The sequence below is a fragment of the Microcebus murinus genome, chromosome 19, assembly GCF_040939455.1.
Source record: "Microcebus murinus isolate Inina chromosome 19, M.murinus_Inina_mat1.0, whole genome shotgun sequence".
Lineage (NCBI taxonomy): Eukaryota > Metazoa > Chordata > Mammalia > Primates > Cheirogaleidae > Microcebus > Microcebus murinus.
The window spans coordinates 25707795-25731650 of record NC_134122.1 but is presented as its reverse complement, the minus strand read 5'-3'; the positions used below and the strand labels follow the sequence as shown (position 1 = coordinate 25731650).

General features: G+C 40.5%; 1 protein-coding gene and 1 long non-coding RNA gene across 6 annotated transcripts; both read left to right on the top strand.

The window, feature by feature from the left end:
- Positions 1-5431: 5431 nt before the first annotated feature.
- On the top strand, positions 5432-6216 carry LOC142862393 (uncharacterized). The gene is made up of 3 exons (XR_012913446.1): positions 5432-5499; positions 5582-5710; positions 5958-6216. It is a non-coding gene; the product is annotated as an uncharacterized LOC142862393 (long non-coding RNA).
- A 4112-nt stretch (positions 6217-10328) lies between these two features.
- ZDHHC4 (zDHHC palmitoyltransferase 4) lies at positions 10329-23605 on the top strand. 5 transcript variants are annotated; one of them, XM_012758860.2, is made up of 8 exons: positions 10329-10395; positions 10870-10972; positions 11632-11756; positions 12545-12596; positions 12998-13176; positions 15099-15224; positions 16860-17104; positions 23242-23605. In XM_012758860.2, the coding sequence occupies exons 2-8, from the start codon at positions 10896-10898 to the stop codon at positions 23530-23532; spliced, it is 1095 nt and encodes a 364-aa protein (XP_012614314.1). In that variant the 5' UTR covers positions 10329-10395; positions 10870-10895; the 3' UTR covers positions 23533-23605. The 5 variants fall into 5 exon arrangements, with proteins under 5 accessions (XP_012614314.1, XP_012614318.1, XP_012614317.1 ...); XM_012758864.2 differs by lacking the exon at positions 10870-10972 and having other exon boundaries at positions 12523-12596; positions 23242-23604; XM_012758863.2 differs by lacking the exon at positions 10329-10395 and having other exon boundaries at positions 10894-10972; positions 12523-12596; positions 23242-23604.
- Positions 23606-23856: the final 251 nt, after the last annotated feature.

Sequence of the window (23856 nt, the reverse complement as noted above, 5' to 3'; positions counted from 1 at the left end):
CCTCACTGCATCTATGTGTCCCAAACCACCAACACTGTGCATTCAGATGCCTCTCGCTCTGGTCCCCTTGCTTCAAACCAAAGGAAATTAGAAATATTTTTACTCCAAAATAAGACATTTTAACATTCTGAATTGACTAAGGAAAAATGAGTTGAATCCTCATTTTTCTGGGAGTTCCCATTTATACACATTAAATAAATTTGATAGATTTTCTTTTATTAATCTTTTTATTGTGAGTTGCTTTTTCAATTAACTTTCTGAGGGCAAAGGGGAAGTTTTGCCTTGGTCCCCAACGGAGCTAATGTTCAGGACCCCTTCTGACACTGTAGCCTTGGGTGTCCCCCTCCTCCAGGCAGCAGGGCTTCCAAGGCCTGCCCAGCTGACTCTGAAAGCCCCCAGCCAAGGACGCAGCATCTCCAGCTGTCAGGGAGTGGTGGTGTCTATGGTCCCAGCTCCTCCAGGGGCGGGGGGTGGAGGGGTGGGGAGAGGTGAGGTGGGAGATCACTCGGGGCCAGGAGTTTGAGTCCAGCCTGGAGATATAGTGAGACCCCCACCTCTAAAAAACTTTTTTAATAAAAAGAAAGAAAGGAACTGCCCTGGTGGCTTGCTGGCCCAGGTTAAAGTCATCACTGGAGTCATTCCTGGGACATTTTGTGGAGTCTGTGGGAGCCTCATTCCAGCTCCTCCCATTGGCCTCATCTATTTGAGCCTCCTTAGGGAAATTATTCTGTTTTTTAGACACAGTCTCCCTCTGTCTTCCAGGCTGGAACTCCTGGGCTCAAGAAATCCTCCTGCTTCAGCCTCCAAAGTAGCTGAGTCTACAGGCAGGTACCACCATGCCTGACTAATTTTTCTATTTATTCTATAGGGTTTTGCTCTTACTCAGGCTGGTCTTGAACTCCTGACCTCTAGTGATCCTCCTGCCTCGGCCTCCCTAAACACTGATATTCCAGGTGTGAGCCACCGCTCTGGGTTGTCCCTGCAGAGATGAGAGTGGCTTCTTCTCTTGGCTTCTGCAGTTTCCCTCTTCCCTGGTTCTCTGCCTGCCTCTTTGGCCATTGGACTTGGTTTTCGTTGCCAGCTCTTCTTTTTCTCCCAGCCCCATGATGTTGGGGAGCCTCAGCCTCTTCTCTCCTTACACTCATCCTCCTCCTGCGCAATCGCATCCGTTCTGGGTGACCTTGCACAAATGTGCACTGCAGCTTTGTGTCTAAAATTTCCTTCCCCTTCCTTTGCATACACATTTTCTTGAACCTGCACCAGGGGATGGCTGCCTGGAAGGAATTTTATTAATAGATTTGCCTTTGAGTCTGGGAAGTGAAGGACATCCACCACAAGGTCCTGCCATGGCCCAGGCATCCTACGTTTTAACTGTTGCACCCTCATTCATCCTGGGCTTATCTTTATTTGGGGGGACATTTTTGACGTATTCCTCCTTTCATTCTGGATACATCTTATTAGATGCCCACTTATTGATTGCCTACCTGGCCAGCATCCATATGCCTTCCTAGTATCAGTAGTCTCAGACTTCCCTTTCGGAATCCAACGTCTCCCCTAAGCAGCTCGTGTGCTTCTGGAGAAACCAATCCCCGTCCCTGCAGCAGGGGGCCTTGTTTTACTGAAGCCAAACAGCACTTTTTGTCTTCCTGCCCCATCATTGGTTCATGGGTGAGGCTAGAGCCAAGATAGCCCAATCATGGTGAGTCTCCATGCTCCTTGAAGTAGGGTAGACCTCCCTCCTCTCCCCTCATTGGCTGTGAATGTGGAAGCATGAAGCCCCAGCTGTGACTGGTGGCCATCCCATCAGGAGGTCAGGAGGAAAGCCAGTCTTGGGTTGAAGCTGATACTCCAGTGGCAGAGTGAGGGACAAAAAGAACCTCTGTCCATGGTGATGCCATTGAGTTGCTGATTTATACCATTCCTGAAGCCAGAAAAATCTCTGGACATTCCAGTGGCAGAGACCAAGAAATCTCTTTTGTTGTTTAATCTAATTTGCATTGGGCTTACTGTTACTCACAGCATAAAGAGCCCTGACACCCTAAACCTCTTGTACTAGAAATACTTCCTGCTGTGTTTGTCTAAATTGATCACATGTGTTAACTTTGAGGATCTGCATCTAAGATATTAGTGGCCAATATTTATTGAATGTGCTTTACATGCATTATCTCATTTAATCCTCACGACGCCTCTGCAATAGTTTGAACATTTGTCCCCTCTAAAACTCATGTTGAAATATAATCCCCAGGGTGGCAGTACTAAGAGGTGATTGGTTCATGAGGGCCCTGCCCTCGTGAATGGATTAATCAATCATAGATTAAAGGATTATCAATAACTATTAATGGATTAATAGGTGATCATGAGAGAGGGACTGGTGGCTTTATAAGAAAAGGAAGAGACATCTGAGCTAGCATGCTCAGCCCCCTGGCAAGCGATGCCCTGAGCTGCCTCCAAACTCTGCAGAGTCCCTGCCAGCATGAAGCTCTCACCAGATGTGGCCCCTTGACCTTGGACTTCTCAGCCTCCATAATCGTAAGAAATAAAGTGCTTTTCTTTATAAATTACCCAGTTTCAGGTATTCTGTTATAAGCAACAGAAAATAGACTAAGACAAACCTCTTGCGGTAGATTCTCTTCTCCTTATGCTACAGATGAAGAACCAAGGCTCATGGAGTTTAAGTAGCTGGCCTAAAGCCAAAAAGCTAGAAGAGATGGATCCTAGACTGGAGTCCATGTATTCCTGAGCTCACACTCTTAACCCCTACCCGGCTTCCCATCTGATATTTTCATTCTGCGTTTCTTCCTGGAATTAAATGCACATCTGTCTTTCATGGAGCCCAGCATCAGACCTGATTCACTTGGTGTCAAGTGTGTCAATATTAAAATCACATGACTCTGGGGCACTAACTAGAAATTACCATTCATTCCTTCCCACAACTCTGAGCACAGCACTTACAATGTGCCTTGTCCTTCTTCAGCCTCATTCTGAAGACAGACGTCACAGCTGACAGGGAACCGCAGTCTTGGTGACCTGAGTAATGGAGCATTTGGGACAAGGAGTGCTGAGCAGTGCACTGGCTTGAGACCAGTTCAGAAGTGACTCAGGAGCTGGAGATTCCACCCTTTTGCGTGGTGCCTGAGCACAGCTGCTTTAAGGGGCAGCAATCACAGTAGCAAAGGCAAAGTGGAAATTCGAAAGCATAACTTGAGCACTCATAAATTATGCTCCAACCTGGGGAATAGTGACAACAGTGGCCCCACCTACTGGCCAGAGCAATTTTTTTTTTTCCGTTTTTGTTTGTTTGTTTATTTTTTCGAGATGAGGTCTCGCTATATTGCCCAGGCTGGTCTGGAACTCCTGGGCTCAAGCAATTTCTCCTGCCTTGTCCTACCAAAGTGCTGGGATTACAAGCATGAACCACCATGCCCAGCCAGAGGAATTTTTGTTTGGGTAATATCTAGGCTACAGATTTCCTTCAGGTATAAACTTTTTCTTTTATTCATTCATTCAACACATTTTTATTGAGCATTTACTATGAACTAGGCACTAAAATAGTTGCTACTGATATAATAGGAAGCCAGGCCTTGCCCTCTAACAAAAATACTTTCATTATGGTCCTTTTTGGCTTTTTTCTTCTTTATTTCTCCATTGCAAAAGTCCTCACAAATCACTGATTGTAAACAAGCATCGTGTGCTATGTGCCTTTTGCAAAAGTAGCTATGAAGTCCTGTATCCCATTTCCAAAGTATTGCCTGAGTCATTCCCTCAGGGACAAGGGATCGTGGTGTAACGCGTTGTTGATCCTGTCAACTGATCTTGCAGCAGGTAAAAAACTGATACCACAGGTTCAGTTTCAGGAGCCGAAGGAGGGTTTAGGAGCGCGCTAAAGGGGGATTCTTTGCTACATGTGTCCAAAGCCATACACTCCTTTCTATCACAATTTAACTAAATTTTTGGTTTTAGGCTTAGTGTGTTTTCTCCTATGTGATTTATAAAATGCAGGTGTTAAGGTTCACACTTAGAGGTTTTAAAGAACGGAGGTGAAAAATAAAATGCCAGAAGCACCTGGGTTTCAGGAACTGACTGACAGTGGAGAGATTCATCCTGAGAAAATAATTCAACTAGGAAAAAAAAAAAAGCTTTGAATGTGCTAGTTTCAAAACTATCTACAACATTGAAAAGTAGGAAATGATACAAATGCCCAACAATGAGATAAAATTAGTTCATTATATTATATCCTCGAGGAATAATTAAAGCTATTTATATAGATGAAAAATGCTAATGATAAACCAAAATAAAAAGGGCAAAATTCCAAATTTTTTAGATACTATGATTAAAGCTATGTGAACCTTTTTATAAAATTCACAGTTTTGTATATACATAGAAATATACCAGCCCGGCGCAGTGGCTCAGGCCTATAATCTGAGCACTCTGGGAGGCTGAGGCAGGAGGATGGCTTGAGCTCAGGAGTTCAAGACCAGCCTGAGCAAGAGCTAGACCCTGTCTCTACTAAAAATAGAAAAAATTAGCCAGGATGGATAGCTCGAGCCTGTATTCCCAGCTACTTGGTAGACTGAGGCAGGAGGATCGATTGAGCCCAGGAGTTTGAGGTTGCAGTGAGCTATAATAATGTCACCGCACTCTACCCAGGGTGACAGAGAGTGTGTTTGAGAAAAAAAAAAAGAAAAGAAAAGAAATATACAGTCATAAAGTAGCAGTTAAGAGAGTAAGATATACAGCCTTTTTTCTTTGCTGTTATGTACATATTTCTCAAAAACGGAACATGTGTTTAAAAGGAAAAACATGAAGTAGGGGAAGAAGGGCTGAGTGACTACTCATTTCTGTTGGGATTAGAATGCTTTCAGTTGCAAGTTATAGTAAATGTAACTCAACATGGTTTATAAAATAGCTCATCTAAGTAGAAAGTCCAGAGGTGGCGCAGGGAAACGGACCCAGAAAGAGCCCTGTGTGAACTGTACCTGAAGCTTACCCACCTCTGAACTTTGTACTTAGATGAGAGATCTGCCCACTCCCGCCTGTTGGCTTTATCCCATGGTCCTGAGATAAGGTAAGTGAGGCTTCAGGCTTTCTCTTTGATACATTTGTTCACCTCTAGCAAAGAGGAGTTACCATTGAATGCGGGAACCCCAGTTTCATTCTAATTGGTTCACTTGTATTCCAGGGGCTAGCCCTGGTTGGCTTTTGTTTTGAAAAATTATCGTGATAAAGGTGGTAGGATTTTGAGCCCAGGAGTTTGAGCTTGCAGTGAGCTACGCACTCCAGCTGGAATGACAGAATGAAACTGTCTCAAAAAAAAAAAAAAAAAGTGGTAGGATTATCCTGATTGGCTAAAGCCAATTAGGACCTACCTCCTAGAGCTGGGGGTGGGCTTAATCCTATCCAAAGAGGTGTAGGGGAAGAGTTCAGCAGACATGTTGGGTAGGAAACTTCAGTGTCCAGAGCAGTGTTTATGTGCGGAAGATTGTCATGAAAAGCAGGAATGTAAGTTGGAAGGCAGTTGAGAATTTAATATATAGATAGAGCCTTGAATAAATGCTTTAAATGTCTCCTTTCCCTTCTGAAGTGATCTCAGCCAACATGGGAAGAAATTCCAGATGAATTAGAGATTAAAAGTATAGATCTCAAGCTATCGACGGTGTGTTGAAAAAAAGGGGGAAAAGTCTAAATCAACTAGAAGAAGGTATTGAAGAAGGTATTTGTGTGTGTGTGTATATGTATTTTTTTTTTTGGTATGTGTAAGTTAAAGAATAACTTGTTTTTTTTTTTAGACAGGCTCTCTCTGTATTGCCCAGGCTGGAGTGCAGTGGTGGTATCATCACAGCTTACTCCAGCCTCAAACTCCTGGGCTGAAGCAGTCCTCCAGCCTCAGCCTCCTGAGTAGCTGAGACTACAGGTGTGCACCATTATGACTGACTAATTTAAAAAATTTTTTTTTGTAGAGACCGGAGTTGGGGGCTGGACTCACTATGTTGCCCAGGCTGGTCTCAAACTCCTGGCCTCAAGTGATCCTCCCATCTTGGCCTCCCAAAGCATTAAGATTGCAGGTATCAGCCATTGCACTGCCTGGGCAACAATACCTTGTTAAACAAGATTCAAAGCACAAAAGCAACAAGAGAAAAGGCTGATAAATTTGAGTACTTCAGAATTTAAAACCTTTGTGTGACAGAGCTATCATAAATAAAGTTAACAGATATGTGACACATAGGAGAAAATATTTGGAATTTTTATCAGAGACAAAAGATTAATACTCCAGAATGTGATAGAAAACAATTTCACTTAATTTCTTCCTTTTAGTAACACAGCCTTCAAAGTTCTACTTGGACCCATTGCAGCTTAGTTGGAGACTACATTTCCCAGTTCCCCTTGCAACCATGTGACTGTATGGCCATGTGATTATGTTCTGGCCAATGGAATCTTGGCAGGAAAGGCAAGGCACAATTTTTAGGTCTTATTATCAAATGGAAACAGCCTTTCATTTCTGTCTTTCCCCTTTCTTAAGAGCTGAAAGGTGGTGACCATGGGTAAGGACAATATCTTAGTGTTGTGGCTCCAAAAACTGTACATGAAGTGACTGGGGGTGCCACACCAAACTCATAGGGGTGCTGTGGGATACCTTAAAATTTTGAGAAAAACAAAGCAACATCTGCCCTACATGAAATTGCTAACTTGAGGTAGTTCACAGTTTCAACAGTAGATTGGTAAATTCTTCATGTGTTGTGAAAATGGATTTGAGACTGGTGGTTTCTGTTCTGGTTTCAAGGCTTGATACATTGCTCAGTGTCCAAGGGACACTATGTTGTTAGGACATAAGTACAGTGCTTAATTAGTTGTTTAGAGCTAATTATTTAATAGGTGGAATTGTTAGGTTTCTTTGTTTTGGGTTTTTTTTTTGTTTGTTTTTTTGGCTTAGGAGCTTCATGAAAAAACATAAGTCACTAAGGGTGCTGTGAACAAACAAAAGTTTAGGAACCTCTGCCCTAATAGTGAAGCAAGATAGGAAGAATCTGGGTTCTAGTGTGATCTCCTGGATTTCATGCAGCAGAATTGCCCACTGCTCCTGCACTATCTTCCTACCTCTGGACTATTGCATGTGGAAGAAAAACTTTCTTGTTATAGCCATAGTGTTTTGGGGTTTCTATGTTACAAAAACATGGCGGATGTTATAGGTACCCTGCCCATTTCCCATCAGCCCACCACGGAGGTCACCTGCAAACAGTTCTTGTATATGCCTGAGTCTCTTTAGCTGAGGGTGTTCTCTGTCCTTGGGGCTGGGGAGTTTCTGTTCCAGAAGTGGCTGGGTGAATACTCGGGCTCCCTGTCCCTCAGGAACAATTCTGAGGCATGTTCGATGGCACGTCTCAGAGGATCTGATCCCCAGTGGGACTAAGCCCCAGATGCCCACACTGGTATCCTATTCACCAACATCTGCTTTTTTGGCTTTCCACTCTTTTCTTTCTCACTTCCCCAACCACTCACCATGTTTCTTGGAAATATCTCCAAAAGTAAACTACTTGTACCAAGTTCTTGTTTTTGTGGCTTTTGGAGAAACCTAAACTAAGAGAGGAATTGGCTAGTAAACACATGAAAATGTTCAACCTTACTAGAAATTGGCCAATTGTAATGAGGACAGCATGATACAGTGATTAAGCCTGAGCAACATAGTGAAACTCTGCCTGTTCAAAAAATAGAAAAATTAGCCAGGCATGATGGTTGTGCCTGCCTGTAGTTCCAGCTGTACTCTAGCCTGGGCAACAGAGAAGCAAGATCCTGTTTTCAAAAAAAAAAAAAAAAACAAGAAACATTGACTGATTCTCGGATTCTTGAGCCCAAGTGTCTGGATTTGAATCCTGGCTTTAATACTTTCTAACTCCATGCCTCAGTTTCCTTATTTATAAAAGTGTCCTCCTCCTCATCATCATCACAATATCTATTTCATACAGTTACCATATAAATTAAATGACTAGTATTTATAAAATTTTTAGTGCTTAGAACAGTGCCTAGAACACAGTAATCCCTATGCATTTGCTTAGCAAATAAAAACTTAAATGCTGTTTCACCCATCAGAACAGTAAATATTAAAGGAATTGATCATATTCAATATTGGCAAGGGGCTGGAGAAACAGGTTCTCTTGGACATTTGTAGCTGAAGAACAATTTAGTAGTATTTATTAAAATTTAAAAATGCCGGTGTACTCTTGGACCCACAAATTCTACTTCCTTGTATCTGCCCTAGAAAAATACTCCTACCTGTGTGTTATGAAGCTTGTGCAGGTATTTCCACTGCAGCATTGTTTGTAATAGCAAAAACTGAAATTAACCTAAATGTTTAGCAACAGAACGGTTAGTGGTTGCAAACAGGTGGTTCTTGGATTAAACTGTCCTGTAGGCATGTTGTGCTTAGCTTGAATGGTGTTTTAAAATCTTGAATTAGCTGACAATTTTTTTAGATTATGGGGGTATACATGTTTTGGCTACATAATTTGCTTTTGAATAGTTTGAGTCAAAGTTGTAAGTGTCCCCTTCACCTAGTTACTGTGCATTATACCCGTTAGGTGTGCATTTACCCATCCCCCTTTCCCCACTCCCACGTACTTGATTTTCCTTGAATTTTATTTCCAAATGTGCACATAAGTGTTGATCAATTAGTTCCAATTTAGCATTGAGTATATGTGGTGTTTGTTTTTCCATTCTTGTGATACTTCACTGAGAATGGTCTACAGTTCTATCCAGGTTGTCAGTATTTTAAAATATCAGGAATTTATGTTATAAAAATCCAGATTTTCACATGCTCTTTAAACACTGGAATTCTGTATACTTGGGTTCAAGTTAACAATCCTCTGGTCTGTATAAATAGCCACTTGTGCTTAGAGCAAAAGATACCTATTCTGCTTTATCACTTTACCCATTTGGTTATCTGTATAGTCACTTTTGGGCTTTGCAGATTCTGAGGATACACACTAAATAAGAGTGATGAATTCCCCTCAAGGGACTTGGATTTGGGAAGGGTGGTGCTCAGGGGAGAGTTTTATTTTGTATAGTTTGACTCTTACCTGGAGAACATAATATTGAATTATTTGCCTAAATTTGTTAAAGAAAGGCAATGCAGCACAAAATACAGTAGGTTCTCAAACCAAGACTCAAAGTTGGTCTGAACTGAAACCATCCAGAGAAAAATAAAAGGGGATAAAAATAAAGTTCCACATTTATGAGCAAAAAAAAGTAATCCAAAATATCTAACCACTACCTCAGTATCAACCAGCAGGGTGTGAGTCAGCTGGAGTCACTGATCAAATGTAGCCCGCTCTGGATATATATCCTTTACCACAGCCTGCCTTGCCCTGGTCACATAATATATTCAGATTTTTTTTGTTTTTTCAATTCTGTGTCCACAAGTTCATGAAGGCCTTAGATACAATGTATACAAGAGGTGTCCTGCTTGGTAAGAAATTGTTTTTAAAAGGAAAAAGAAAAGGAATCAAGAAGCTGGGGTAGGGGACAAAGACAGGAAAAGAGAAGAGCTTGAAGGCCAGTGTTTGGAGATCAAACATTTACCCTCAAAGTGAGGATAGGCTTGGCTCAGGTTTTCAGAGGCATCAAGAATAGACTCGACCTCAGAGGATTCAGAACAAAGGAATACCCCATGGGGGCCTTCTCAATGCTATGTTTAGAAGTAGCTCTTCTCGCCCCACGCCTGCCTACCATCAAACAGTCTTCCCTATTATCCTCAAGGTTTGTGGTCAAGCACTTGTCACTGTACCTAGAGGGAGGATGTTCAGGGCTGTAAGGAGACATCAGGAACAAGGACACACGTGGACCCGAATCTGACTCTGATGGGCACATACTGTGACTTCTACCCGCTTCTGCAGTGTAAGGTTGCTGAAATGGTTCGGACAGATCCCAACAGTGTGGCTGACTGAAAGCAAACTCTGTCCACCACAAAGACGCAGTAGATGAGCCCCCGAAGTATGACTGCCCTGGGCCACCCGGGTCCCCCGGTCGGCTGTGAGCAGGGCCACGCTGGGCTCTGCTCAGGCCGCAGGCGGCTCGGTCCGTTCCACAACACCGGCCTTCTCGCCCGCAACGGGCCCAAGACGGTCCTCTTGTAAGTCTTCCGACAACAGTGCTCTAAAATGCCACTTCCCACGGGTAACACCGGACCACGGCCGGGGGTCGCCAAGGCTGACTGCGAGGAGCGCCCCCGAGCTCACAGAGCTCCAGCCGCTAACCTCAACCCGCAACCCGCGGCCACTCGGGTGCACTTCCGCCGGAAGTCGGCCTGGATGCGGCGCCGCGCTGACGTCACCGGCTTGCCGGAAGTCTCCGGGAACTCCCGGGATGTGCCAGAGCCGTCTGGCTGTCTGTGCGCTGAGGCTGGCGGTAAGGCCACCTCCGCGGAGCTCTCTGACACCACCCCGGCTGCCTAGGGCCGCCCGTCTCCCCGTCTGGTCCTCCTTTCCCCCTTGTGTGTGGGCTGGGCTGCAGTCCTGCCTCCCGCCACCCGAAGTCCGGGCGTCCCAGGTGTCTCCTCTGAGCCTGCTGCAGCCTGCATCTCTCTCCCCGGAGTCCAGCTCCCGGGAAAGGCTCTGGCCACACCCATGCACTGGGAGCGTCGGATAGGAAGTAGCCTTGGGGAGGTCCTCTGTCTGATCTCCAGCGTGGGCGCTTCAGGGATACCGATAGACCCAAGGATACCGGCTACCAATTAGTTGTTTCTCCCAAAGTCTTAAAACCTGTTGACACTGCGGGGGATCAGCATCCTCTGATTCCAAATCGTTTAACATAGTGTATTCGCTGCTGACTCCTACTCTGTCTTAATACCTTAGTGTTGAATTGATCTGTCTCTGTATGCAGCCAGATCCAGCCTCCTGGAAGGACCCATGTCTCTAGCTTTGGGTGCTACCTGTTGTGCCAGGCGCACACTGCTGCCCAAGAGGAGCTGCTGTTTGAATTCTCTGTGAATGTTGGGAGGAGGAATGCCAGAGCTGCCGCCTGAAAATTATCTAACCAAGAGAAATACGTAGCCTGGGAACGCTGAACCTCCTGTGTTGGAATTCAAGCCCAGAATCCTATCTGCTAAGGCAAAAAGTAACCAGTTCCAGTATCTTAACACTGTGTGTTAACTCTGGTCCCCGAGAGTGGTCCGTGATGGTTGTGCCCACTGTGCTGGAGGGATGCTTCTTAGGACAGGATGCCTGACTCTGAATTCAGAATCCCTGACTGCCCCTGACTGAAGCTTGTTGGGATGGTATCGTCAGCAGATTCTTTTGGGTACATTCTGTATCTATATATATGTGAATGTTTAAGGAAGCAAAAGAATGATTTCTTGCTGGGGGGAAGGAAGGTGGATGCATTTTCTTCCTCACTTTATTTTGGACTTACAGGTAGGAGATGTCCCAAAGGCAGACCCCACAGTGTTATATTCAAAAACTTCATCTTGAAGGAGGGAGCTTCCATCTGGGAAGCCCCGCTGAGGAGCAGTAGGGCTCTGTGGTCTGTGCTTGAGGACTGATGGATTCTGTTTTGGGAGCCATTTCAAGAGTTGATGTCTGAGCATATGTCCCACAAAATAAATCCCTCAGTAGCAGATAGTCAGCTCTTTTTGTTCCTTTGTAGCCCCCAGGATGGACTTTCTGGTTCTTTTTTTGTTCTACCTGGCTTTGCTGTTGATTGGTGGTGTTGTGATCTGCATCTGTTCGAAAACCCATCGCTTGAAAGGCCTGGTCAGAAGAGGAGCACAGGTAACAATGATCCTGGAGTACTACTGGATTTTTAATATTGTACTAGTCTAGGAGACTCACTGGTCTCCCAACGAGATAAAAAAAAAAGCAGCCATTTAACTTCATTGGTTCATTTATTGTTTCCTTTATGGCAGTTGTGGTATATTCCAAAGTCTCTCTCTCTGTTTTTAATCCTTCTGAAGGAATCTTGTGATGTTGCTTTGGGATAGCATTCTCAAGGTTGGCTGTTTTCCTCTGGATTTGATGCCTGTAATTGGGCATGGATGTGAGCAGGGTCCACGGGGTAGGGAGCAGCTTGATGAGTGGAACGGGGATGCATGGGCAGAAAGCTCATCATCAGGCTGTCCACTTTCCTTCAGCGATCAAAGTGAGCAAAACTGGGGCAGGCAGCCCATGGGAAGGGTTTGACTTGGGAGGGAACTGGGCTCATGCCCAGTGATCTGGGGAACTCTGGAACCTGGGCTTGGACCTGTGCAGGGGAAGGAGAGCTCTTCACATCAGGATTCCCTGACCCATCCCCTCTGCTCACCTCCCTTTCACTGAAGACCCTGACAGGTGCCTTTATTAGGGTCAGAGTGGAAATGGAAGAGTTGGCATCAAAGGAAGGCCATTAGGAGGAAGTCTTCCTCTTCTCTGTCTTAAATCACTTCTTTGCTTACACGCAGAAACAAAACTTAGTATCACTTGTATTGCTGGCTGTATGTGGAGCATCTGATATGTTGGGAGTGGGAGGAATGAGAAATGAAATTGAGTCTTTTTGTTTCAGATATTTTCCTATATAATTCCAGAATGTCTTCAGAGAGCCATGCGGAGATTCCTTCATTACCTCTTCCATTCAAGGTGTTTATACTTCAGAGTTTAAATGTCACCCTCTTTTCTGTTTTCGATTGTTGTTTGTTGCCATCCTCTAGCTTCAGGAAGCTACTAGTGGTTTCCAGCCTGGTGAGGGAAAAGATGCTGGAAAGGATTGAGAGTCCTGGTTTCTACTCATAGTTAATTTGCCTTTTGTCTCTGGTGTTTTGACATGTCTACTTTTAAATAGAGATAAGTAAAGAGTGGGAAGATATTGACATGTATTTCTGTAAAATATATGTGAGATGTTTCACATGGTTTCTTAGTTAATTCTTACTATTTCCTCAAGCCCAAAAGAAGTAGTTGACCTTTGGTTGTTTTTCTTAGTATTATATGATTTCTTCATGGAGAAGTCCCTATGAGCAAGCCATGTGCCTATTTTGTTTCAGAAACTACACCTTCGTTATCTTGCACCTGGTCTTGCAAGGAATGGTTTATGGTGAATACACTTGGGAGATATTTGGCTATTGTCAAGAGCTGGAGTTCTCCTTGTATTACCTTCTTCTTCCTTATTTGCTGCTGATTGTAAACCTGTTTTTCTTCACTGTAACTTGCATAACCAATCCTGGTAAGTTGAGTCTCTTAGTATACAGACTGGTAACAGGTCCACTGTCTTGTATAATAGATAGTGCTACAGACAAGGAGTGGTCTCCCTAACGCAAAAGATTTGATATGTAGTGTTTTCATTATCTTTCAGTTTTCTAATTTTATTTTTTTCTTCTTCGATCCATGGGTTATTTAGAACTGTTTAAAATTTTCCAATATACTTTTTTTTAGTTTACCTTTTTGATACTTTCACTTAATCGTGTTATATGTAGAGATTGTGTATGATACTGTTTCCTTTTAAAATTTTATTCATACTTGCATTATGCTGAGGCATGTGGTCATTTTTTGTAAATGATCTTGTGTCCTGGGAGAGAGTGAGTATTTTCTAGTTCTTGGGTATAGTGAATCATATAAGTCCATTACCTCAGGTTAATAAATTATTTCAGATCTTTTATATCCATGCTACTTTTTTGTTTTATCAATTAGTGAGAACTGGATTTTTTTTTTTAAATCTCATTCTGATGTTAGAGTTGCCAGAGTGTTCCTTGTAGTTAGTCAATTTTCCTTTACATATTTTGAAACTATTTACATACATATGTATTCTTATTAAATACATTCAAGTTTAGAATTAGTATTATCTCTTCCTGGTTAAATTAAATCTTTCTTCAAAATACAGTTATCCCTCAGTATCTTTGGAGGATTGTTTCCAGGGCCCCCCATGGACATAAAAATCTGTGGCAGCTCAGGTCCCTGATATAAAATGGCATAGTATTTGCATATAACCTGTGCACATCCTCCCGTATACATTTTAAAACATTAAAAAAATTTTAATTATGGCTATATAATAGTTGTATATCTTTATAGGGTATATGTGATGTTTTGATACAGGCACACAATGTAAATTAATCAAATCAGGGTAACTGGGGTATCCATCATCTCAGGCATTTGTCATTTCTTTGTGTTAGGAACATTCCAGTTCCACTCTTTTAGTTATTTTCAAGTATACCCTAACTTATTGGTGATTATAGTCACTTTGTTGTGCTGTCAACTCCCATATATTTTAAATCATCTCTAGATTACTTATAATACCTAATACAATATAAATCCCATATGAATAGTTGTTATACTGTATTTTTGTTTGTATTATTTTTAATTGTTGTATTATTTTTTGTTTTGTTTTGTTTAAATATTTTCTATCTGCAGTTGGTTGAATCTGCAGATGCAGATTCTGGATGCGGAGGGCTGACTGTGTAGTGACCCTCTTTATCACTGCCAGTGTCTTTGCTTTCAAGTCTTTTTTGTCTGAATTTAATATTATAATATTACAAGGTCTTTCTTTTGATTGGTGTCTGGTATTTTTTTCCATCCTTTTAAATTTTTCTGTTCTTGAAGCACCAAATGTTTATCAACTGATGAATGGTTAAATAAAATGTATTATATTCATTCCATGGAATATTATTCAACCATAAAAAGGAATGAAGTATAGATTTATGCGACAACACGGAGGAACCTTGAAAACATTATGCTGAGTGAAAGAAGCCAGACACAAAAGGCCACATATTATATGATTCCATTTAAATTAAATGTCCAGAAAAAGCAAATACATAGATATGGAAGGTAGATTAGTGGTTCCCAGGGCATGGGGGCATTACAGAGAAATGGAGAGTGACTGCTAACAGATTTCTTTTTTGGGTTATGAAAATGTTCTAAAATTGATTGTGGTGGTAGTTGCACAACTCTGAATATACTAAAAACCATTGAATTGTACACTTCAAATGAGTGAATTGGATCTGTGAATTATATCTTAATAAAGCAATTATAAAAAATGAATTGCTTTAAATATTAAATATAGCAATTTTAGTTGTATTGTATCAGGGATAGGTTTTGTGAACACCCAGTTCACCATATTGTTTGAAACTGATGTATGTCCTTACTTTTTTTCAGCCATTATAACAAAAGCAAATGAATTATTATTTCTTCAAGTGTATGAATTTGATGAAGTGATGTTTCCAAAGAACATGAAGTGCTCTACTTGTGATTTAAGGAAACCAGCTCGATCTAAGCACTGCGGTAAGTATGGCTCTTGTGGGTCCAGTGGCATACCCCACAGTGCACATGTGGGCTTTGTGTTTGTTTGTAAGAGAATGCTTCCTGAATCTAAGAGCAGAGCCAGTTGATGCCTAGACATGGGATGGCCACTACTTCTAGAGGACAGGTAGTGGTTTCTTTCAGATAACTGAGGGTAAAGTCTGTGTTTTTTTTTTTTTTTTTTTTTTTTTTTTTTTAAGAGACAGGGTCTCACTATGTTGCCCAGGCTGGTCTCACACTCCTGGTCTCAAGTGATTCTCCTGCCTCAGCCTCTCAAATAGCTGAGACTACAGGTGCAAACTCCCATGCCTGGTTCAGTCTTGTGTTCTTATATAGTGGACAGCATTCAGCCTGAGCATAACAGCTCTTCTTTTTCCACATGACCCTGGCATGTTGACCAAGAGATGTTTCTGTGGGATTTTGTGTTTGTAGATTTCAGTCCTGGTAAAGCCTGGTCTTCTGGGGAGTGCCCAAGATGCTAGACAAGCACTGGCTAACAAATATATAGTGTGAGCCACTATGTAATTTTAAATTTTCTGGTAGCAATGTTACAAAAGTAAAAAGAAACAATTAATTAATTTTAATTGATATTTTATTTAACCCAACATACTAAAATATCATTTGAAATGTAATCAGTATAAAAAATTATCCATAAGATATTAATAGTTTATATTCTCTTTTTCATATTAAGTCTTTGAAATCTGGCGTGTATTTTACATTTATAGCACATCTTGATTTAGATGCTAAATTTTCGTTGGAAATACTTGATCTATATTTAGATTTCATAAATTTTTTTTTTTTTTGAGACAGGATTTTGCTTTGTTGCCCAAGCTAGAATGCAGTGGCGTTATCATAGCTCACTGCAATCTCAAACTCCTGGGCTTAAGTAATCTTCCTGCCTGAGCTGGAACTACAGGTGTGTGCTACCACACCTGGCTAATTTTTTAAATTTTCTGTAGAGACAAGATCTGGCTATGTTGCCCAAGCTGGTCTTGAGCTCCTACCCTCAGGTGATCCTCCTGTTTTGGCTTCCCAAAGTGCTAGGATTATGGGTGAGCCATGGTGCCAGCCTAGATTTTATAAAATTTGCAGCTGAAAGAGAAGACTCACATATCCAAGTTATATCCAGACAGTCTCAAAAGTTTTCCAATAACTGAATTGAGTACAAAAAAAATAATAATAATTTTCCTTTGCTGTCTACATCTACATTGACATAATGGTTCATCTTTATCAGAAGAATTGACTTGACTTTAAAGCAGAAATATCAGTTTTAAAACTGTCTGTCCAAGTTAAGCAATTTCACTAATTCTTGTCTCTCTTCAGTATTATTCACATTGAATTCAAAGAAATATTTTAGAAATTGAAAACCAGCTGTAAGTCTGTCAATATTGACCAAGTGTTCTTTCAAATTTTTCTTGTAGTCATATTTCAAGTGCTCGGCACCCACATTTAGCTAGTGGCAGCTGAGTTGGGCACTGTCGTTCTAAAAGTCTGGTGACAGCAGCTGCCATTCCTGGCTCATAGGGCCAATGGTCAGTTTGTAAAATTCTCAGTAGTTGTGCACGGTGTCATTGTCTTCTAAAGGACCAACTCAGCACTTCCTTCATTTCTTTGCAGGTGTATGTAACTGGTGTGTGCACCGTTTTGACCATCACTGTGTTTGGGTGAACAACTGCATCGGGGCCTGGAACATCAGGTACTTCCTCATCTACCTCTTGACATTGACTGCCTCGGCTGTCACCATGGCCATTGTGTGCACAACGTTTCTGGTCCACTTGGTGTTGGTGTCGGATCTGTACGAGGAAGCTTACATTGATGACCTTGGACACTTCCAGGCTATGGACACAGTTTTTCTTGTTGAGGTAAATTATCCTGTGAGCTATAGGTTTCTGACTTCAGGTTTAAGAATTGGAAAAAGAACATTTATTTGCCCAATAAAACCATGAAGCCTTTCCATTATTTAAAAAATTGATATAAAATTCATGGCGAGGCACATGGTGGCTCACACCTGTAATCCCAGCACTCTGGGATGCTGAGGTGGGAGGATCGCTTAAGCTCAGGAGTTTGAGACCAGCCTCAGCAAGAGTGAGACCTCATCTCTACAAAAAATAGAAAAATTAGCTTGGCGTGGAGGTGTGCACCTGTAGTCCCAGTTACTCTGGAGGCTGAGGCAGGAGGATTGCTTGAGTCCAGGAGTTTGAGGTTACACTGAGCTATGATGACACCACTCTAGTTGGGGCATAAGAATGAGACCTCATCTCGGAAAAAAAAAAAAAAAGACTAAAGAGACATGATAACTATGTATTATGTATGATTCCTCAGAGCAAAAAGAAAGGATATAAAAGACATTATTGGCCAGGCATGGGTGTGGTGGCTCACATCTATAATCCCAGCATTTTGGGAGGCTGAAGTGGGAGGATTGCTTGAGACCAGGAGTTCAAGACCAGCCTGGCAACATCTCTACAAAAAACTGAAAATTAAAAAAAAAAATTAAAAATTGATGTAAAATTCATGTACCATAAAATCCACCCATTTAGTTAGTTAGTTATTGAGACAGAGTCTCATTCTGTTGCCTGGACTAGAGTGCCATGGTATCAGCCTAGCTCACAAAAACCTCAAACTTCCAGGCTCAAGGGATTCTCCTGCCTCAGTCCGAACATTTCATTACCCTAAAAAGAAATACTGTTCATTCCCTCCTCCCCAGACCCTGACAACCACTAATCTACTTTCTGTCTGTATGGATTTGCCTTTTCTGAACATTTCATATAAATGGAATCATACAATGTGCAGCCTTTTCCACTGGTTTTGTTCTTGTAGCATGTTTTCAGGGTTTATCTGTGTTGCAGCGTGAATCTGTACTTCATTCCTTCCTGTGGCTGAATAGCTTTCCATTGTGTGGGCATACCACATTTTATTTATTCATTCATCAGTTGATAGACATTAGGGTGTTTCTACTTTTTGATTATTTTTTAATAATGTTGCTGTGAACATTCATGTACAAGTTTTTGTATGGACATATGTTTTCATTTCTCTTGAGTATGTACCTAGAATTGGAATTGCTGGGTTATATGGTGACTCTATTTGTAATCCTATGAGGAACTGCCAGACTGTCTTCCAAAGTGTCTGCCATTTTATTTTCCCACCAATGATGTATGAAGGTTCCAATTTCTCTACATGTTTGCCAACCCTTTTTATTACCTGTCTTTTTGGTTATAGCTATCTAATGGGTATGAAATGCTATCTCATTGTGGTTTGATTTCTATTTCCCTAATGACTAATGATGTCGAGTATCTTTTCATATGCTTATTGGCCATTTGTATATCTTCTTTGGAGAAATATCTATTCAAAACCTTTGCCCATTTAAAATATTGTGTTGTAAGAATTCCTTGTCTATTCTGGACACTAGACTCTTTCAACTATGTGATTTGCAAATATTTTATCCATTCTATAGGTTGTCTTTTCACTTTTTTGATAGTTTTCTTTGAGACACAAGAATTTTTAATTTTGATAAATTCAATTTATCTATTTTTTATTTCGTTGCTTATGCTTTAGTGTCATATTTAAGAAACTGTTGCATAATCCAAGGTCATAAAGATTTATACCCTATACTTTCTTCTAAGAGTCTTATCATTTTAGCTCTCATATTTAGGTGTTTAATCCATTTTGAGTTAATTTTTATAAATGGTATAAGGTAGGGTTCCAACTTTATTCTTCAGTATATGTGGATATCCAGTTGTCCCAGCTCATTTGTTGAAAAGACTATTCTTTCTCCTTGAATTATTTTGGCACCCCTGTGAAAATTAATTTATTATAATGTAAGGGCTAAAGCCATTCTTTGAAAAAACTCATTTGATCACTAAAAAATTTCTACTTAATTTATGGGAAATAGCATATGAACAGGGTTTTTTAAGGTAATTGTCCAATTCCTCTTGAATATTTTTTTCCCTTTTGTTTCAAAGAAAGTAATGTGCCACGAACAAGTTGGGTGTATTCCAGAATTGCAAGATTAGGAAATTATTTAATATTATCCACCTCATTATTAAATGTAAGAAATGATGGTATGGTTATTTTTCTAGATGCTGAAAAGAACCCTTTCACGAAATTCAACACCCAATCATGATAAAAGCACAATAGGAATTGAAAGATATTTTCTTAACATGAGAAAACATGCACATACACACTGTTTAGTTCTACAGCCAGTATCTTTTTTTAATTCTTGAAATAATTATAATTATAGATTTACAGGAGGTTACAAAGAAATAACATGCATTTCTAACCCTCCCCCCCATTGTGATACTAAAATCAAGAAAGTAACAATGGCATGATCTGTAGAGCTGATTCAGGTTTCACCAGTTATGTGTGCACTTGTGTATATGTGTGTGTAGCTCTATGTAGTCTTGTCACATGGACAACCTTGCACAACCACCACTACCATCAAGATACTCAGCTGTTCAATGGGAGGTTGTCTTGTGAATAAAAAGAAAATGATGCTCAACTGTACCGGCACCACAAGACACTCTCCTGTTACCCCTTTATGTTCACACCCATCTCCTCCCCTGCATCTCTAACACCTGGTCACTGCTAACCCAATCTCCATCTCTACAATTATGTTATTTCATAAATGTTTCATAAATAAGAAGCATATAGTATGTATCCTTTTGAGATTGGCTTTTTTCACTCAGCATAATTTCCTTGAAACCATCCAAGTTGTTGCATGTATCAGTAGTTCATTGCTGTGTAGTATTTCGTGGTATGGACATACCAGTTTGTTTAACCCATTTACCCTTTGAAGGTCATTTAGGTAGTGCCCAGTTTTTGGCCATTTTGAACAAAACTACTATGAACTTTTGTTTAGAAATTTCTATATGAAAATAAGTTTTCAATGTATTAATAATTGTTGGGTTGTATGATAACACCTTTTTAGGTTTTAAAAAGGATTATCTTAGTATTTTCCAGAGTAGTATATTATTTTACATTTCCACCAGCAATGTGTGAGGGACCCAGTTTATTTGCATCCTTGTCAGCATTTAATGTTATCACTATTTTAAGCTTCAGCCATCCTGATAGGTGTGTAGTGATACCTCATTGTTGTTTTAATCTTAAGTGGTTTTTTTTTTTTTTAATTTTTTTTTATTTTGGCATATTATGGGGGTACAGATTTTAAGGTTTCAATAAATGCCCATTTCCCCCATCTTAAGTGGTTTTTATTCTTAATATTTTTCTAATTATAAACATTTCCAAACACATAGAGGAGTTACAAGAATAAAGTGACTGCCCATATACTTTACTTAGATTAAAAATTTAACATTTTAATCTGTTTTCTTTCTGTATATGTGTATATATTTTTCTTATTACTAGAAATAAGTTGGAGACATGTTACTTTACCCCTAAATACTTGCATGTACATGAGGGGTTTTTTTTTGTTTTTTTTTTTTTTTGAGACAGAGTCTCGCTCTGTTGCCCAGGCTAGGGTGAGTGCCATGGTGTCAGCCTAGCTCACAGCAACTTCAAACTCCTGGGCTCAAGCAATCCTCCTGCCTTAGCCTCCCGAGTAGCTGGAACTACAGGCATGCTCCACCATGTCCGGCTAATTTTTTCTATATATATTAGTTGGCCAATTAATTTCTTTCTATTTATAGTAGAGACAGGGTCTCGCTCTTGCTTGGGCTGGTTTTGAACTCCTGACCTCGAACAATCCACCCGCCTCGGCCTCCCAGAGTGCTAGGATTACAGGCGTGAACCACCACGCCCGGCCTGTACATGCGTTTTTAAAGAATATTTGCATTCTGTATAGCTACAATTCTATTATTCTACCTAGGGAAAGTAATTCTATGTTTTATCTAGTCCATATTGCATTTAGATTTCCCTATTGTTCCACATATATCTTTTATAGCTCTTTTACATCTCTGAACCAGAATCCACTTTATAGTTATGCCTTGCATTTGAATGTTATATCTTTTTAGTCTCTGTTAGTTTAAAACAATGCCTCTACTTTTTTTAATGTTATTTTTTGTAGCCTAGTTATCTTTTAGAATGTCCCATGTTATAGATTTGTCAGTTTCCTATATGTGCCATCTAATTGTGCCATCTAATTTTTCTCTGTTTCTTTATATTAGGAAACTGGAACTAAACTGGAAGTTCCCGTAAACTGGAAGTTAGTTCTAGAGGCTTGATTAGATTTAGGTTAAATATTTTTGGCAAAACTACTTCCTAGGTAGCGATGTGTATTTCATATTGTTTACCATCGGGTGGTATACAGTGTTAGTGATACCAAGTTTTGTTTTTGTATTTAAGACTATTTCTTTAGGAAAGATTCCAAAGAGTATACATATTTGATCAAAGATTACCAACATGGGACTTTTGATATTAATACATATTGTCAAATTGCTTTTTTAAAGTTTGTGCTTAGAGCAATGTTTAAGTGTTAATTTCACCATGTTGGAGCAGGCATTACTGCCGCCTGGGGTGGGAAGGCTATTCTAGTTTGATAGGAAAGTATGGTGTGCCTTTTTAAAAAAAATCATATTTCTTGGATTGCTTTTGACTACTCTTGTTGTCAGACATTTGTGTAATTTCTTTTGTGAGTTATGTCCTTTAACTGTTTACCTATTTGATACCAAAATAACTCTTGATTTGAGATCTTTATATAATAATAATAGTTAATCCTTTGTTATATTTATTTTCTGTTTGTGTATCTTTTGGACATTGGGTATGGGTTTTTGGGTTTTTTTTTTTTTTGGTACAAAAATGTGTAAACATTCTTCCTCATCACATCTGTCTCTCTTTCCTTTGCAACTTTAGTTAGTAAGTCTCCCACATCAAGAGTTTTGTTAACTTTTCTTTTGACTTTTAAAAATATTGAATTCTTTCTATTCTTCATTTTGTTTATTGCAAAAATAACATAAAAATTCAAGCAGTTCAGAAGTAGTGTTTAAAATGAAAAGTGAGTTATTCCTTCCACCCAGTTCTACTTCCCAGAGGAAGCCACTTTTGCACTTGATTGGCATATAGCCGGGCTTTTTACCTATGTTCATTTGTATGGCCATACACCATCATGGAGTCAGTTTTATTTTGTTTTTACACAAGAGCACAGTGTGATCCTCACATCTTGCCTTTCTCATTGGTCAGTAGATTAAATCTTTTAAAAATCATTACATAGAAATCGACATCATTTTTTAAAAATATATTTATTTAGTTAGAAGGTGGGTCTCATTTTGTCGCCCTGGCTGTATTGAAGTGGTGTCAGCCTAGCTCACTGCAACCTCGAACTCCTGGGCTCAAGTGATCCTCCTGCCTCAGACTCCCTTGTAGCTGGGACTACCAGCATTTGCCACCACAACCCACTAATTTTTCTATTTTTTGTAGACATGAGGTCTCATTCTTGCTCAGGCTGTCCTCGAACTCCTGGCCTCAAGCAATCTTCTCACTCAGAGGTGAGAGGATTGAGCCACTGCACCCAGCCTTGACATGATTTTTAACGGCTCTGGCTCCATATGATCCCATAGTGTGACTATTCCAGAGTTTATTTTACTCTTAAGGATGGACATTTAACTTCTTTTGGGAAGAGGGGCTGTTAAATCAAGGCTACAATGAATGTCCTTTTATGTATTTTTGTGGTTGTATTGTTTTAAGAGAGACATTGATCTGGATTTTAAAATCCATTGGGATTTTATTTTGATGAATGAACTAAGGTCTAAGTTTATTTGTTTATTTATAAATAGCTAATTGGCATAGCCCCATTTCCTGAGTAACTTTTCCCTCAATGTGAACTTGAATACTTTATGCCATAGTGAAGTCCTGTACATACTGGCATTACTTCTGGGCTATTTGTCAATGCCATATGGTTCTGATTTATGTTCAGTGGGTCGTACTGGGACACAGGTAGGTGAGCTGAGGAGGCAGCTCTGGTGTGTATGGACAGGACCAGGGTTGGTGGGTACTTACTCTGATGGATGTCACAGTCCAGCTGCCTAATGTGTTGCTGCTTCTTTGTCCTCAGTACCTGTTCCTGAGCTTTCCAAGGATTGTCTTCATGCTGGGGTTTGTTATGGTCCTGAGCTTCCTCCTCTGTGGCTACCTGTGCTTTGCTCTATACCTGGCTGCCACTAACCAGACAACTAATGAGTGGTACAGAGGTAACTGGACCCGGTGCCAGCATTGCCCCCTTGTGGCCAGGGTACCATCAGCCATGCCCCAAGCCTACCAGAACATTCACTCCCATGGCCTTTGGAGCAACCTTCGAGAGATCTTTCTACCTGCCTTTCTACATTATGAGAGAAAGAAGAAATAAGAATGGAAAGAGTGTTACTGCCTTTTAAATATAGTATACATTTATTTATACGTCTAGATACTTATTTTCTAAACATCGTTTGTTTTGGTTTTTTCTTTGTGTTTATAAATCAATTTCCAGTGGGCAAGGAAGGGAAAGTGCCTAATCTGTGCCAGGTGCCGTGGGAAAGCCCTTGCTTTCCCTCTGTTCAACTCAAGCATCTCTGAAGTCCTGGTGTCAAGGGATCAAGAGATGACTTCTCAGAGATTCCAGGTGACACTGAAACCTTGGTCTCTCACTCTAAACTCTGGGCTCCTGGACAGGAGGGGCCTTATGGCCATGTCC